Here is a 12,396-nt window from a genome sequence, read left to right on the forward strand (position 1 = left end):
CCAGGCTCGCCCTATAACCAGGCACAATCAGACATGTGCCTAGAGTTAAGGGATTCAAAACCCTTTCAATCAAGCCTGGATGGGACTCTGGTCAAGGCGCTTGTCAGAACATGTTTGTTAGACCTGACAGCCTTAGGGTAGTCACCCCTAACTTTTTGCCTGCCTCCCTCCACTTTTTGGACACTGTTTTTGCTGGTTTATAGACTCTGCGCACTTTACCACTGCTAACCAGTGCTAAAGTGCATATGCTCTCTCCTTTAAAACATGGTAACCTTGAATCATACCTGATTGGACTATTAATTTACTTATAAGTCCCTAGTAAGGTGCACTTTATGTGCATAGGGCTGGTAAATTAAATGCTACTAGTGGGCCTGCAGCACTGGTTGTGCCACCCACTTAAGTAGCCCCTTTTTCTTGTCTCAGGCCTGCCATTGCAAGGCCTGTGTGTGCAGTTTCACTGCCACCTCGACTTGGCATTTAAAAGTACTTGCCAAGCCTAGAACTCCCCTTTTTCTACATATAAGTCACCCTTAATGTGTGCCCTAGGTAACCCCTAGGGCAGGGTGCTGTGTAGGTAAAAGGCAGGACATGTACCTGTGTAGTTATATGTCCTGGTAGTGTAAAACTCCTAAATTCGTTTTCACACTACTGTGAGGCCTGCTCCCTTCATAGGCTAACATTAGGGCTGCCCTCATACACTGTTGAAGTGGCAGCTGCTGATCTGAAAGGAGCAGGAAGGTCATATTTAGTATGGCCAGAATGGTAATACAAAGTCCTACTGACTGGTGAAGTCGGATTTAATATTATTATTCTAGAAATGCCACTTTTAGAAAGTGAGCATTTCTTTGCACTTAAATCCTTCTGTGCCTTACAATCCACGTCTGGCTGGGCTTGGTTGACAGCTCCTTGTGCATTCACTCAGACACACCCCAAACACAGGGTACTCAGCCTCACTTGCATACATCTGCATTTTGAATGGGTCTTCCTGGGCTGGGAGGGCGGAGGGCCTGCTCTCACACAAAGGACTGCCACACCCCCTACTGGGACCCTGGCAGACAGGATTGAACTGAAAGGGGACCTGGTGCACTTCTTAGCCACTCTTTGAAGTCTCCCCCACTTCAAAGGCACATTTGGGTATAAAACAGGGCCTCTGCCCTACCTCATCAGATACTTGCTGGAGAAGAAACCTGAACCAGAAACTACATCCTGCCAAGAAGAACTGCCTGGCTGCTCAAAGGACTCACCTGTCTGCTTTCTACAAAGGACTGCTGCCTTGCTGTTGCCCTGCTGCCTTGCTGAACCCTTGTCTGGCTGTGAAAGTGCTCTCCAAGGGCTTGGATAGAGCTTGCCTCCTGTTCCTTGAAGTCTCAGGACCAAAAAGACTACTCTCTTTTACTTGGACGCTCCGTGCGCCGAAAATTTCGACGCACAGCTTGTCTCGCGGCGAGAAAAACGCTGCACTCCGACGCTGATTGACGCGACGCTCTTGCGACGATCGAAGATGCGAAGCACGGCCTCGCAAGGACAACGCCGCCCGACCTCTAGAGGAGAAATCGACGCGACGCCTGCCGTGAGATCGTAATTTCAACGCGCAGCCCCGCAGATCGAAGTCTAGAGGAGAAATCGACGCGACGCCTGCCTTGAGATCGTAATTTCGACGCGCAGCCCCGCAGACCGACACGCAGCCGGAGAACAAGCAGGAAAATCCACGCACAGACCCGGGACATCTGGTAATCCCCGCGATCCACAGAAAGAGACTGTCCGAGCGCCGGAAAACGACGCCAACTTCCCCGCGTGGAAAATAACGACGCAAGTCTGTGTGTGCCGGGGAGAAATCGACGCACACACCCTTTTTCCACGCACCTCTTCTCTTGTGGCCCTCTGAGGAGATTTTTCCACTCCCAACCAGGTACTTGTGCTTAAAAGAGACTTTGTTTACATTCTAAAGACTTAAGACACTTTATATCACTGTCCTGTGATATTTCTACAATTTTCCATTGCAACTTTATTCTTTTTGACCTACAATTATCCTGATAAATATTCTATATTTTTCTAAATACTGTGTGGTGTATTTTTGTGGTGCTATATGGTGGTATTGTATGATTTATTGCACAAATACTTTACACATTGCCTTCTGAGTTAAGCCTGACTGCTCGTGCCAAGCTACCAGAGGGTGGGCACAGGATAATCTTGGATAGTGTGTGACTTACCCTGACTAGAGTGAGGGCTTTTGCTTGGACAGAGGGTAACCTGACTGCCAACCAAAAACCCCATTTCTAACAATGTTCAGTTGTCAAATAGGGTGACTTCCACACCTGAAGCCTGTTACCGATACACACAGACAACTGTGTTCCATTGCTAGCCCACCTGAGTAGTAGCACAAAACCAAATCCCTCTTCAGACAATTCAACCACCCTGTTGTATGTACTCGTCGTCAGTGAAAGGTGTATGTTTTAAATGTGCTACCCAATATAACTCGCTGTTTTTAGATGTTTTCAGTTTGAGTAGTTTCTAAGCTCAGCTGTCCCTCTACACATGTGATGTAATAAGTGAAAATCACATCTAAATGTCCTTTCCACATTACTATTAGTGATAATATTTATTGATGTTTTTATATAGCGCTTCCTGCCTTCTGCACTGACCGCAGCAAAAACTCTAGGGCCAGCCCAGACTGGGGTTTCACAAGAAATATTGTTCAGGGTGGCCGGCCTTTAGCATGGGTGAGCTGTGCCCAGGCCCAGGGTGCCAGTATTCTGAAGGGCACAGAGAGCTGTGTGCATTAAGGTTATGCCAACAGCATCTTGTTCCAGCCTTGTCCTTGCCTGTTCGTTTCTGTCTGATTTGCCAGTTTAGTCCTTCAATATCAGTCTGCAGGTGAAGTTTTTCACACCCCTTTAGCCCCCTTGCTTGTCCTCCCTTCACCCTTTGACCTTTGCAGGCATGGATGTCAATTTACCAAAATGCCAGGGGCAGCGGAAAGTAACATCACACGCCCTTTGACCTTTCACTTACACACACACACATGCTTACATATACACTCACATTCACACATATACACAATCTCTCTCACATAAAGACACCGTCACCGGTAAGCACGCAAACAACATACATTTAAAAGCATTTTTTCTGACCTCAGCTACTAGGGAAGTCCATACTCCAGCTAACTGTACTTCATTTTGTATTACACTAATAGTGAATAATGGAATATTATTCACTGTTATTGTAATAAAATAAATTGCCAGAAAAGGACAGTGGAGCACCAACCTCGCCTCCCTGTGTCCCTGGCACTGATTTTGCCATCTCTGAGACCAGACGTCGTAAAGGCAGTGCCAGGGGTCGCAAGGGCACACAACAACAAAACCATCATCTGATGAGCCAAGCTATCATGAGCTGGGGAGGTTCGGAGGTGATTGGAATCAGGGACCAGTCCCCGCTCATCCAGGTACTGACCAATGAACACAAAAGGGACTTTAATTCAGGACAATCAGCTAGGGCGCCTATTCTCTCCCCGCCCAAGGAAAGGACGGAGGGGGGTTGGCGCTTGTGGCAGTGGCCTGGGCAATGGTACCGGAAGGGAACGTCTGTTCTGGGCGAACCCTTCTCAGGGAAGATCTGGCGTTGGCGATCTGCCCCTGGGTGACGAGAAATGAACCGGCCTGCGGGTGTTGGGTGATAGGTGTACTCGAGGCAGGCCTCTGTGGGTTGTCAGAATCTACGTCCCTGCGTAAATTCATTAGGGACATGGCTTTAACAAACACTGATTGCTTTCCCATGTCAGTGCCTCTTTCAGGTTCCGTCTTAGAAGGAGCTGTGTCCAGACCCAGAGTCAGCGCCTCTGCAGAGAAAGGAAACAAAGAGCTTTACTGTGGATGAAGAGGAGACCAGAGGCTCTGCGCAGGACAGAACCGCGCGCTGTGTTTATTCAATGTTATTTTATAACATCTATCAATGGCACGTCACACGATCATATTAAGACATTGCTTGATTCATTCTCATAATTGCGCATTTTCATTCAAACCTGACAAACATTAGTGTGATGCCCCTGGCTCATTTTGGTCTGTTATACATGCATGAGGCTTGAGAGATGAATGGCTGGCCCACGAACCCAAACCCTATCTGTATATGCCCAATGGAAAGCCTTTGGCTGTGTACGCCTTGCTTGAGAGGCGCTTCCGTCTTCACTGCGCTCTGTCTTGTGAGATCCCACTGGGCAAAAATGTCAACTAGGTCCATTTTCTGAAGCATTTTAGTCTGGTAAGCTAACCTCTAGTCCCACCCACCCAACTCCAGGTGGCTTTTCCAGCCTAACATGTCTGTGGCCTCTTCCCGAACTTATATCACAGACACTGTGGCCTTTGCCCCTTGAACCGTGGCCCTGCTCCATACAGATGTGCAGGTTTTACTTCCTATGTCAAGGACACTGATTCTAACCGAGGATTCTTCTGTCTGGGCGCAGACACCCAGGACTCAAGCAGCAGCAGAGACACCCAGTAATAACTCCTTATGTGAGGACGGGGTGTACCCCCGATAAATAGGACTGGAAGCTTTTAGGGATCTCTCCGCCTTCTGACAATACCCTTAAAAAATTTAGCACATACTCTGAGAAGTCAAAATGGCTTCAGACGATATCACACCTTTCAAATTTGGAGGCACTGAACCTGCGGCAGAAAGTACCCTGACCCTCTCTACAGCTCTACACACCCCGGGCACTATCACAAACAATCACCAACACCTAAAAACACAAACACTGCGAGAACTAATGCCTTAAGGAACCAAACACCCTCCTTGATAGGCAGATGGCCACAGAACCCATAATCAAACTTTCTTTATTGAATTTTCAAATTAGAACATATGCAGGAAGCACATTTTCGATAAATTGACATCAGCATCAAGGTTCATTGCTAATGAATCTCACAGTTTCGGATATGATTTGTGTCATTTGAATAATATAAGCGTTACCTGTAAAACACAACATATTGCTCTTATTTACCTTGTCTCTACTGTCTCACGATCCCTTTCGGAGGTCTTAAAGATGTATGAATTATAAGAACGAAAGGAATAAAACATATCAAGAAAGCATAACAACTTATACCATGAGTGTAAATAGTTGGCATCTCATTACATAGCGCCCAAGCAAGATTGTATTTGTTTATCTGTCCTTCTCCACCCCAGGCTTGAAGCCCGCTCATTCACAAAAAAACATATCTGGAAGAGGGGGGAGTGCCCGGGTTCGCGTAGGCCAGGCTGTAAGCGGGAAGCCCTTGGAGAGAAAGGACACCAGTGATCCCCATTGGTATTCAAAGTTTTTGAAGCTATCTCTGAAGATATGGTCTAAATGCTCCATGGTTAGGGCCTGCCAGAAGCTTGCATGCCGCTGAGTGATCAAGGGAGCCACCAGTTTCTTCCAGGCATTAGACAATGTCATTTTAGCTGCTCGCAGGCATAACCAAAGAATCACACAATCACTCGGGTTTTGATGTTTAAGGGATGTATCTCGTAGTCCCAGGAGTGCAAATCCTGGTGTGGCCGGTATGAGATATCCCAGTATCTCCTTGATTTGGGCTACAATTTCCGGCCAGTACGGGCAGATTACTGGACAGTCCCACTAAACATGCCTGAAGTCGCCCAACAATCCACATCCCCACCAACAAGTATCAGTGGTATTAGGGAAGATCTTTTTAAGTTTTGTAAGATATAGATACCAATCATTTAAAGTCTTGTAATGGGCTTCCCTTAAGCCCTTGGAGTGGTTATACCGTGGAATATCTTGCCACAATCGACTCCATTGGTAATCCGTTATGGGCTCGTCTAGTTGATTAGACCAGAAATATATACGCCCGGAGGAGTGTGGGAGGCTGAATCCAATAAAAGTCTATAGAAAGAGGAGATTTCCCCCTTCAATTCTGTCTGTTTTTTCACAAATGTTTAGATTGGTGAAAGATCCTTCGTTGACGCTTCCCTATTGTCTGGTTGGAGAACCCAGTGTTGTAACTGTGTATAATGGTATAGCTCAGATTATGGCAGTCCGAAATCTTGTTGACAATCCTCAAAGGTAAGTATATCGTGCCCATGGAACAAGTCAGATATTACAAGTGAAACCCCTGTACTCTATTTCTCAAAGGGTCCCTGGGAGAACGCTGAGAGGAAAACCGTGTCGAAATGGATAGGCATAAATGGAGACGGGAATTGGGCCTAGGCTCCCGACTTATTTACGTTGTCCCAGATGTCAAAGGTTGTTTTTGTGGGAACACTCAAGTGGTCATTGCTGGGACTATCAGGTTTGGGTTTCCACAACAGGTCCCATATAGAGTGGCCCGTCACTGTACAGTCCATGTGGAGCCAGTGTTTGTCCGACTCACGAAGGGACCACTCTGTGATCACTTGTAATTGTGCCGCCTTGTAGTACAATTGAAAGTCAGGGAGAGCCAGTGCACCTGCTGATCTGGGCAGCCAGAGCACTCTATATGGGAGCGGGCTCTTCTTTTTAGCCAAATGAAATTAATCAGGAGAGGTTGTAGTGTGAAAAAGAAGCCTCCCTCCAGCGGGATGGGTAGGCCTTAAAAAAGGTATCAAAATCGCAGTAGAACCAACATTTTGAGAGCATGAATATGGCCTACCCAAGTCAAATATAGCAGTGCCCATCTCTTAAAGTCTGTCATGTGTTGTTTAATTATTGGAGGATAATTGGCTTCATAGGTCGGAAATACGTGGGGGAGGGTAATACCCAATATGTAAGTTCCTTCTTTGCCCACTGAAAGGGAGTGCTAAGTACCAATTGTTCCATCTCAGCAGAGGAGAAGGTTAAATTGAAGAGATACAATTTGGACAGGTTAATCCGGTAACATGACTCTTCCTCAAATCTGGTGAGTTCATGTTGTAAAGCTAAAAGTGTGGTTATTAGAGTTGTTAGGAACAATAGAACATCGTCCGCAAAAAGAGAAATCTTATGGGTAATAGATCCGAAGGGTATAACCCAAATCCCTTCCTCCTGTCACACCTTTACCACCAAAGGTTCTACACTAATTGTGAATAAGAGAGGAGAGAGTGGACAACCCTGGCGTGTGCCGCTCTACAAGTGAAAGAAGGCAGAACTAGTTCCATTCACCAACACCTTGGTCACTGGGGCAGTATAGTTTGCTTGCATCACTGCTATAAACTTCTAGCTGATGCTGAAGTGTCTCATAGTCTGAAAAAGGAAAGACCAATCAATGCTTTTTCAGCATCTAACAAAGCTGTATTGCCGGGATATGTTTTTTAGTGGCTTATTCCATTAGATATATCACACACCATAGATTGGCATGATTTTGTCTCCCCTTTATAAATCCAGACTGGTCTGGGTTGATCAGGTCTGGCAAAATTCCCTCTAAACTGGTAGCAAGAATTTTGGTGTATAATTTGGCGTCCAAATTTAGTAAGGCGATGGGTCTATAGGAGGAGCAGTATTACGGATCTTTCCCTGGTTTTGTGGTGACTGATAATAGAGCTTCGCTCATAGAGCGTGTGTCTCCAGGTTTAGTGGCTATGTGGTTGAACAACTTAATTAATTGATGTATGAGATCCAAGCTGAAGGTTTTATAGAATTGGGCTGTGAAGCCATCCGACCCAGGTGACTTATGAAGTTTAAGTGAGGCTTTTGCCACCCTTACTTCATCTTCCTCAATGAAGTCACTCAAGGCCTTATTTTGTTCTTGGGTAACTTGTGGAGAGAGACTTCCCCGGCGTATCTGCTGCGTATAGGTTTTTATAAAAGTCTCTAAAGGCATTTGCTTTAAATTTTTCTGTCGTGGCCACCCACCAATGTTTGAATTTAATACGAGTGATGTATTCTCTTTCTTGCTTTATTCTCAATTGTTGGGCTAGCCTCAGTCCAATCGTGTTACTCTAAGACGAAGCATAGTAAACTCTGCTCTATTTGTATAAATTGCTTTCAATTTTCAATTTTCCTCTCAGTGTTGTAACTTTCCTTTGTGCCTGTAAAGAGGAGGATTCCTTGTGTGTCGGTTCTGCTATCTTCAGCTCATTCTCTAGTGTTAAACGTTCCTGGGTTTTTTACTTGGAAAGGATTGACATAAGGGAAATACACTTCGCTCTAGTGGCCACGTTGAAGGCGTCCCAGTTAGCTATATGTGTATCTTGGGGGTCATTCAAGGTAAATAACTCCCCAACGGCTTTATGGATTTCATCTCGGAATAATCAGTCTCGCGTGAGAGTGGCAGGGAAAACCATCTACCCTCTTTGGAAGTACCCAAGGACCAATCCAGAGTTAATACTGCTGGGGCATGGTATAGAAATGGTTATGGGGTGAGATTCTGATGACAGGATATTATGAACGAAGGATTGGCTCATAGATAAATATTCAAATTGGTAGTAGGTATGATGAGAGTGGGAGTAAAAAATGTAGTCCTTAGTTTTGGGGTGCAGAAGTAGCCAAGTATCAATTAGCCCAGTTTCCAGCACTATCGTTTTCAAAGTCTTGGAGAAGCTTGCAGTGGGTGTGCCCAATGGATGGGAACTGTCTACACTCTGGTCCCAAGTAATCTTAAAATCTCCCAGTAGGATTATCTCTCCCTCGGCAAATTCCCCTACCTGCTTGAGACAGGATTGAGCAAAGGCCACTTGATCTGTATTGGGAGCATATATTGTGGCTATCATGCATGGGCGGCCTGCAATTTTGTCTTTCACCATTAGAAATCTCCCTTCCCTGTCAGATTTGTGAGTAGATGGCTGGAAAGCAAGAGAGGAATGAAAAAAAGGGCCACCCCATTGTGTTTAGTAATATGTGACGATTTATAAGCCATGGGATACCTCTTATGTTGGAGTCTATGTTCTTCACTACGTTTAAGATGGGTTTCCTGTAAAGCCACTATATCGTAACTCACATCTAAGAGATATTTCCATATTTTCTGCCTCTTGGCCGGGGAATTAAGGCCCGCACATTCCATGTCAATGTGACTAACACCATATCAATCTAGTACAGTTAACCATTTCCTCCCCACCTCCCCCCTTGCCTCTCATGTCTCCCCATCTCTCCTCCCTCCAGCTTGGAAATTCTGACGATGACTCTTGTTGCGTTGTCTCAAATATCCCTTAAAGGGGTCACTCATGATAAACAAGAAAAAACTGCACATTAAAACATTCAGGAACTCTTATCCCATAGGCAATCTATCTATGACATAATAATATAACATTATACGCGCTCTGGTCCATACCAGCAGTAGCATACTTAGTGGATGATAATATGAGTGAGGCTTAGGTGCATCCATTTGATGATAAACAGTAGTGAGGCTATTTCTCACTCCAGGAGGGCCAATGTCCCCTGTGTATCGGGTCTCTCACGATTATACAGAACTGCAAAGAATCCCTCTGTCGTATTCATATCCCAATGAGTCATATAACTAAAACCAGGTAAAAAGGATATCGTCTGATGTGTCACTCAGCCTGTTATAGCCCAAATTCATGTGGAGGAGTCTGATATTTCCTCGGTTCCCTTTTTTCCCTTGTTTCTTAGGGCGCCTTGGAGGAAGCCATGCAGTTTTGTCTCCACTGGGAATAGGGTTCGCGTTTGGTACTTCACTTGTGTTGCCCAAATTGGTGTCACCGACCAGCGTCAGGCCCAAGAGGGTCGTCTCCTCCCCCACCTCAGTGAAGTGGTGGGATTTATTCAGGTAAGAAAAAGTGAGTCCAAATGGAAAGGTTCATCGATATTTTACGTTGCTCTTGTGAAGTTTTTTTGTGACAGGTCTGAATTGGAGTCTTCTTGCCATTGTAGCGGGTGCACTGTCCTGATAGCTCGAGCATGTCGCTCCTTGGGAGGAGATTGTTTCTGCTTTCCGGGCCACTTTCCTTTACTTTGAAAGAGCACAACTTTACCAGCACATCTCGAAATCATCATCCCTCTCCCATCGGTGGAGGTCCCACACGTTGTGCTCTCTCAAATTACATTTTTACTTGAGGATCTCCTATGAGTTCGGCAAAGAGGCCTAGCACAAAAGCCTCAAGATCCGGATCCTATGCTCCTTCTATGATCAGTGGTTCCCAACCTTTTGACTTCTGTGGACCCCACTTTATCATTACTGGAACCCAGGGACCCCCCACTGAATCATTATTGGGATCTGGGAACCCCCCAACTGAATCATTGCTGAAAGCTGGGGACCTAATCTGATGATATTATACATTTTTTAAGCGGTTGCGTACCCCCTGAGGAGTCTCCGCTGACCCCCAGGGGTACCCGGACCACAGGTTGGGAACCACTGCTCTAGATTTCTGAGCCGAACATTATCCCTCCTGGAGCTATTTTCAAGATCTTTGCATTTCAAAACGGTAGTATGCAAATGATCCTGGAGCTGAGTGTTGTAGTCTTTCAGTTTTTCCAGGCGAAGATCCATAGTCTAGCATTGCGTTTCTAAATCCAGGGTGCGCTTCCCCACTGAGTCTGCATCTTGTTGCAGTGTCGTGAGTCTGATGGCAAGGTCAGAGCAAAGAGCATCAACAGAACTGGTCATGTCTGCTTTTTAAAGTCCTGTAGCGAAGCTAGTAGGTCGTCTTTTGCTAGCACCACAGTATCAGGCTCCGATTCCTGTGGGCAGATCTCCTTGGCCTCCGCTGGTTGAAAGTAACCGGACACGCTGATGTGCTGGGTCTTTTTGGGTGGCATGTAGAACAGTATCCCCCCCCCTTGTTCATGTGGAGTTAGAGGCTTCAAGTCTAGAGTAAATTGATCCCCACTCTACCGGGTAGGTGAGTGAGCGTCCCTCTGCACCAATAATTTTGGCATTGTGCATTAGACCGCCTGTTGAGCTTTCCAGGGAGAGGTGGTAATGTCTTGAAGTTATCTGTCCTCTGTGTCTGCTTGATCTAGAGGGAGGTGGGGGCACTGTATCAGGCCTCTCCAAGTTTTGCCTCAGTCATGTCCACAGTTGCGGCTTAGTGCATGCGGTTTCAGAGTTCCTTTAATTCCTGGGCAGTGAGAAGAAGGCTACTGAAAAGGGGCACTTTTCTTTCATCCCAGCTCCATTGTGAGATGTGTTCCACTTAAAGGATTTGTCCCCGGGGGTAAAAGGGTCTTCGCCTCCCAGTAGTGGGCCAGTTCTCCCCCCTGTGGTGTTTTTATGTGATTATGAGGTCCCCAGGGGGCTTCCGTCCATTGTTACTTCACCCAGGTACGTGTTCCGTGTTGTCCCAGCTTGAAGCTTCTTGCAGCTGCCATGTTGGGGTCAGGCACTTTCAGTTAGGTCCCGCTGGGGTACCTAGCAAGAGCCCCCCGCACCCAGTCAGGCCGTTCTCATGCAGGTATGTCTCTATTTCCTTGTTAAATGGGAGGGGGTCACCGGATTCAGCTGAAACGCTGCATCGCCACACACACTGCCAAACTCTCAGGCAGACAAAAATGTCAGTCACAAACTCCCGCTGGCGGCGGCCTCTTGGGACTCCCAGACTCAAATTGGCATGGGGAGCCATCTATCGCTCCAGTTTTCAGGCCCTAAGGCTTCTCTGAATATTCTGACGTCTGCTACTGGCGATCTCAGTGCACACAGACCCCCACAGCCTCCATTCGTTCCGGAAATGCAGTGGAGCTCGGGTAGATTAAGTCCACACGGCTATGATGGCTGGTCACGCCTCTTAATGTAACATTTAAAGGTAGAACCCACCACTTTAATGAATGAAGTTAACCTTACGTCAAAGACTTCAAATGAAGTTCTGATACCTATCAAATAAAAAAGGCCCTCGTAAAGATAGTGCAACCTCAGCCCGCTCACCAAAAACCTCATTGCAACCAAAGCAAATAACAGAACTTTGTCCAGAAGATGGAAGAAAGGGTCAGAACAAGATTACTTCAGCATCACTCCAAGACACCAAAACCGAAGAGAGAAAGTGCTCTTAATATGGTTGTTCTAGTTTTTGTCTTATTGGAAACTACACAGGATCATCTCAGCATTTCTGCAAACCACAGGCTACCTGTAATTATAGTAGAAAATGAAGATGAAGGGGTGCCGTGGAAACAAAGCAGGTTTATTTAGCCATTGACTAGCTGAAGAGTCAGGGGAGTACTGCAATAGAACACTCCAAACACTTAACCAATATAATTTCAGCTGAGGACCAAGACTCCCTTCTAAAGACACATGTAGAGTAAATAAAGGGATGCGAGCCACTCATCTCTTCCTTTCAAAAAACCGCAGGAACATTATTCCCCAACAGTGAGGAATTAAATCCTCTAATAACTGAATAGAACACTCTGTTACACTTATGCATCTACATTTATACTATTCAATTTATACACAGGCTGAGCATGCAATCAATATGGGCATAAATAGTAGTAGCACAACCAGAAACAAAATAAGATCATTCAATTATGTCAAGGGAGAAGATGTGGCCTACTGGCCAGTGCTGCTGACCCAA

General features: G+C 45.9%; 1 protein-coding gene across 1 annotated transcript in view; it reads right to left on the reverse strand.

Moving 5' to 3' along the window:
- Window positions 1-521: 521 nt before the first annotated feature.
- The window catches only part of LOC138301485 (E3 ubiquitin-protein ligase TRIM39-like), a 188,974-nt gene continuing 177,099 nt past the window's right edge, over window positions 522-12,396 (reverse strand). The window contains exon 8 of the mRNA XM_069241997.1: window positions 522-3,835. Within this exon, the coding sequence (XP_069098098.1) occupies window positions 3,498-3,835 (338 nt within the window). The 3' untranslated portion in view covers window positions 522-3,497. The remainder of the gene's footprint in view (window positions 3,836-12,396) is intronic.

The sequence above is a fragment of the Pleurodeles waltl genome, chromosome 6, assembly GCF_031143425.1.
Source record: "Pleurodeles waltl isolate 20211129_DDA chromosome 6, aPleWal1.hap1.20221129, whole genome shotgun sequence".
Taxonomy (NCBI): Eukaryota; Metazoa; Chordata; class Amphibia; order Caudata; family Salamandridae; genus Pleurodeles; species Pleurodeles waltl.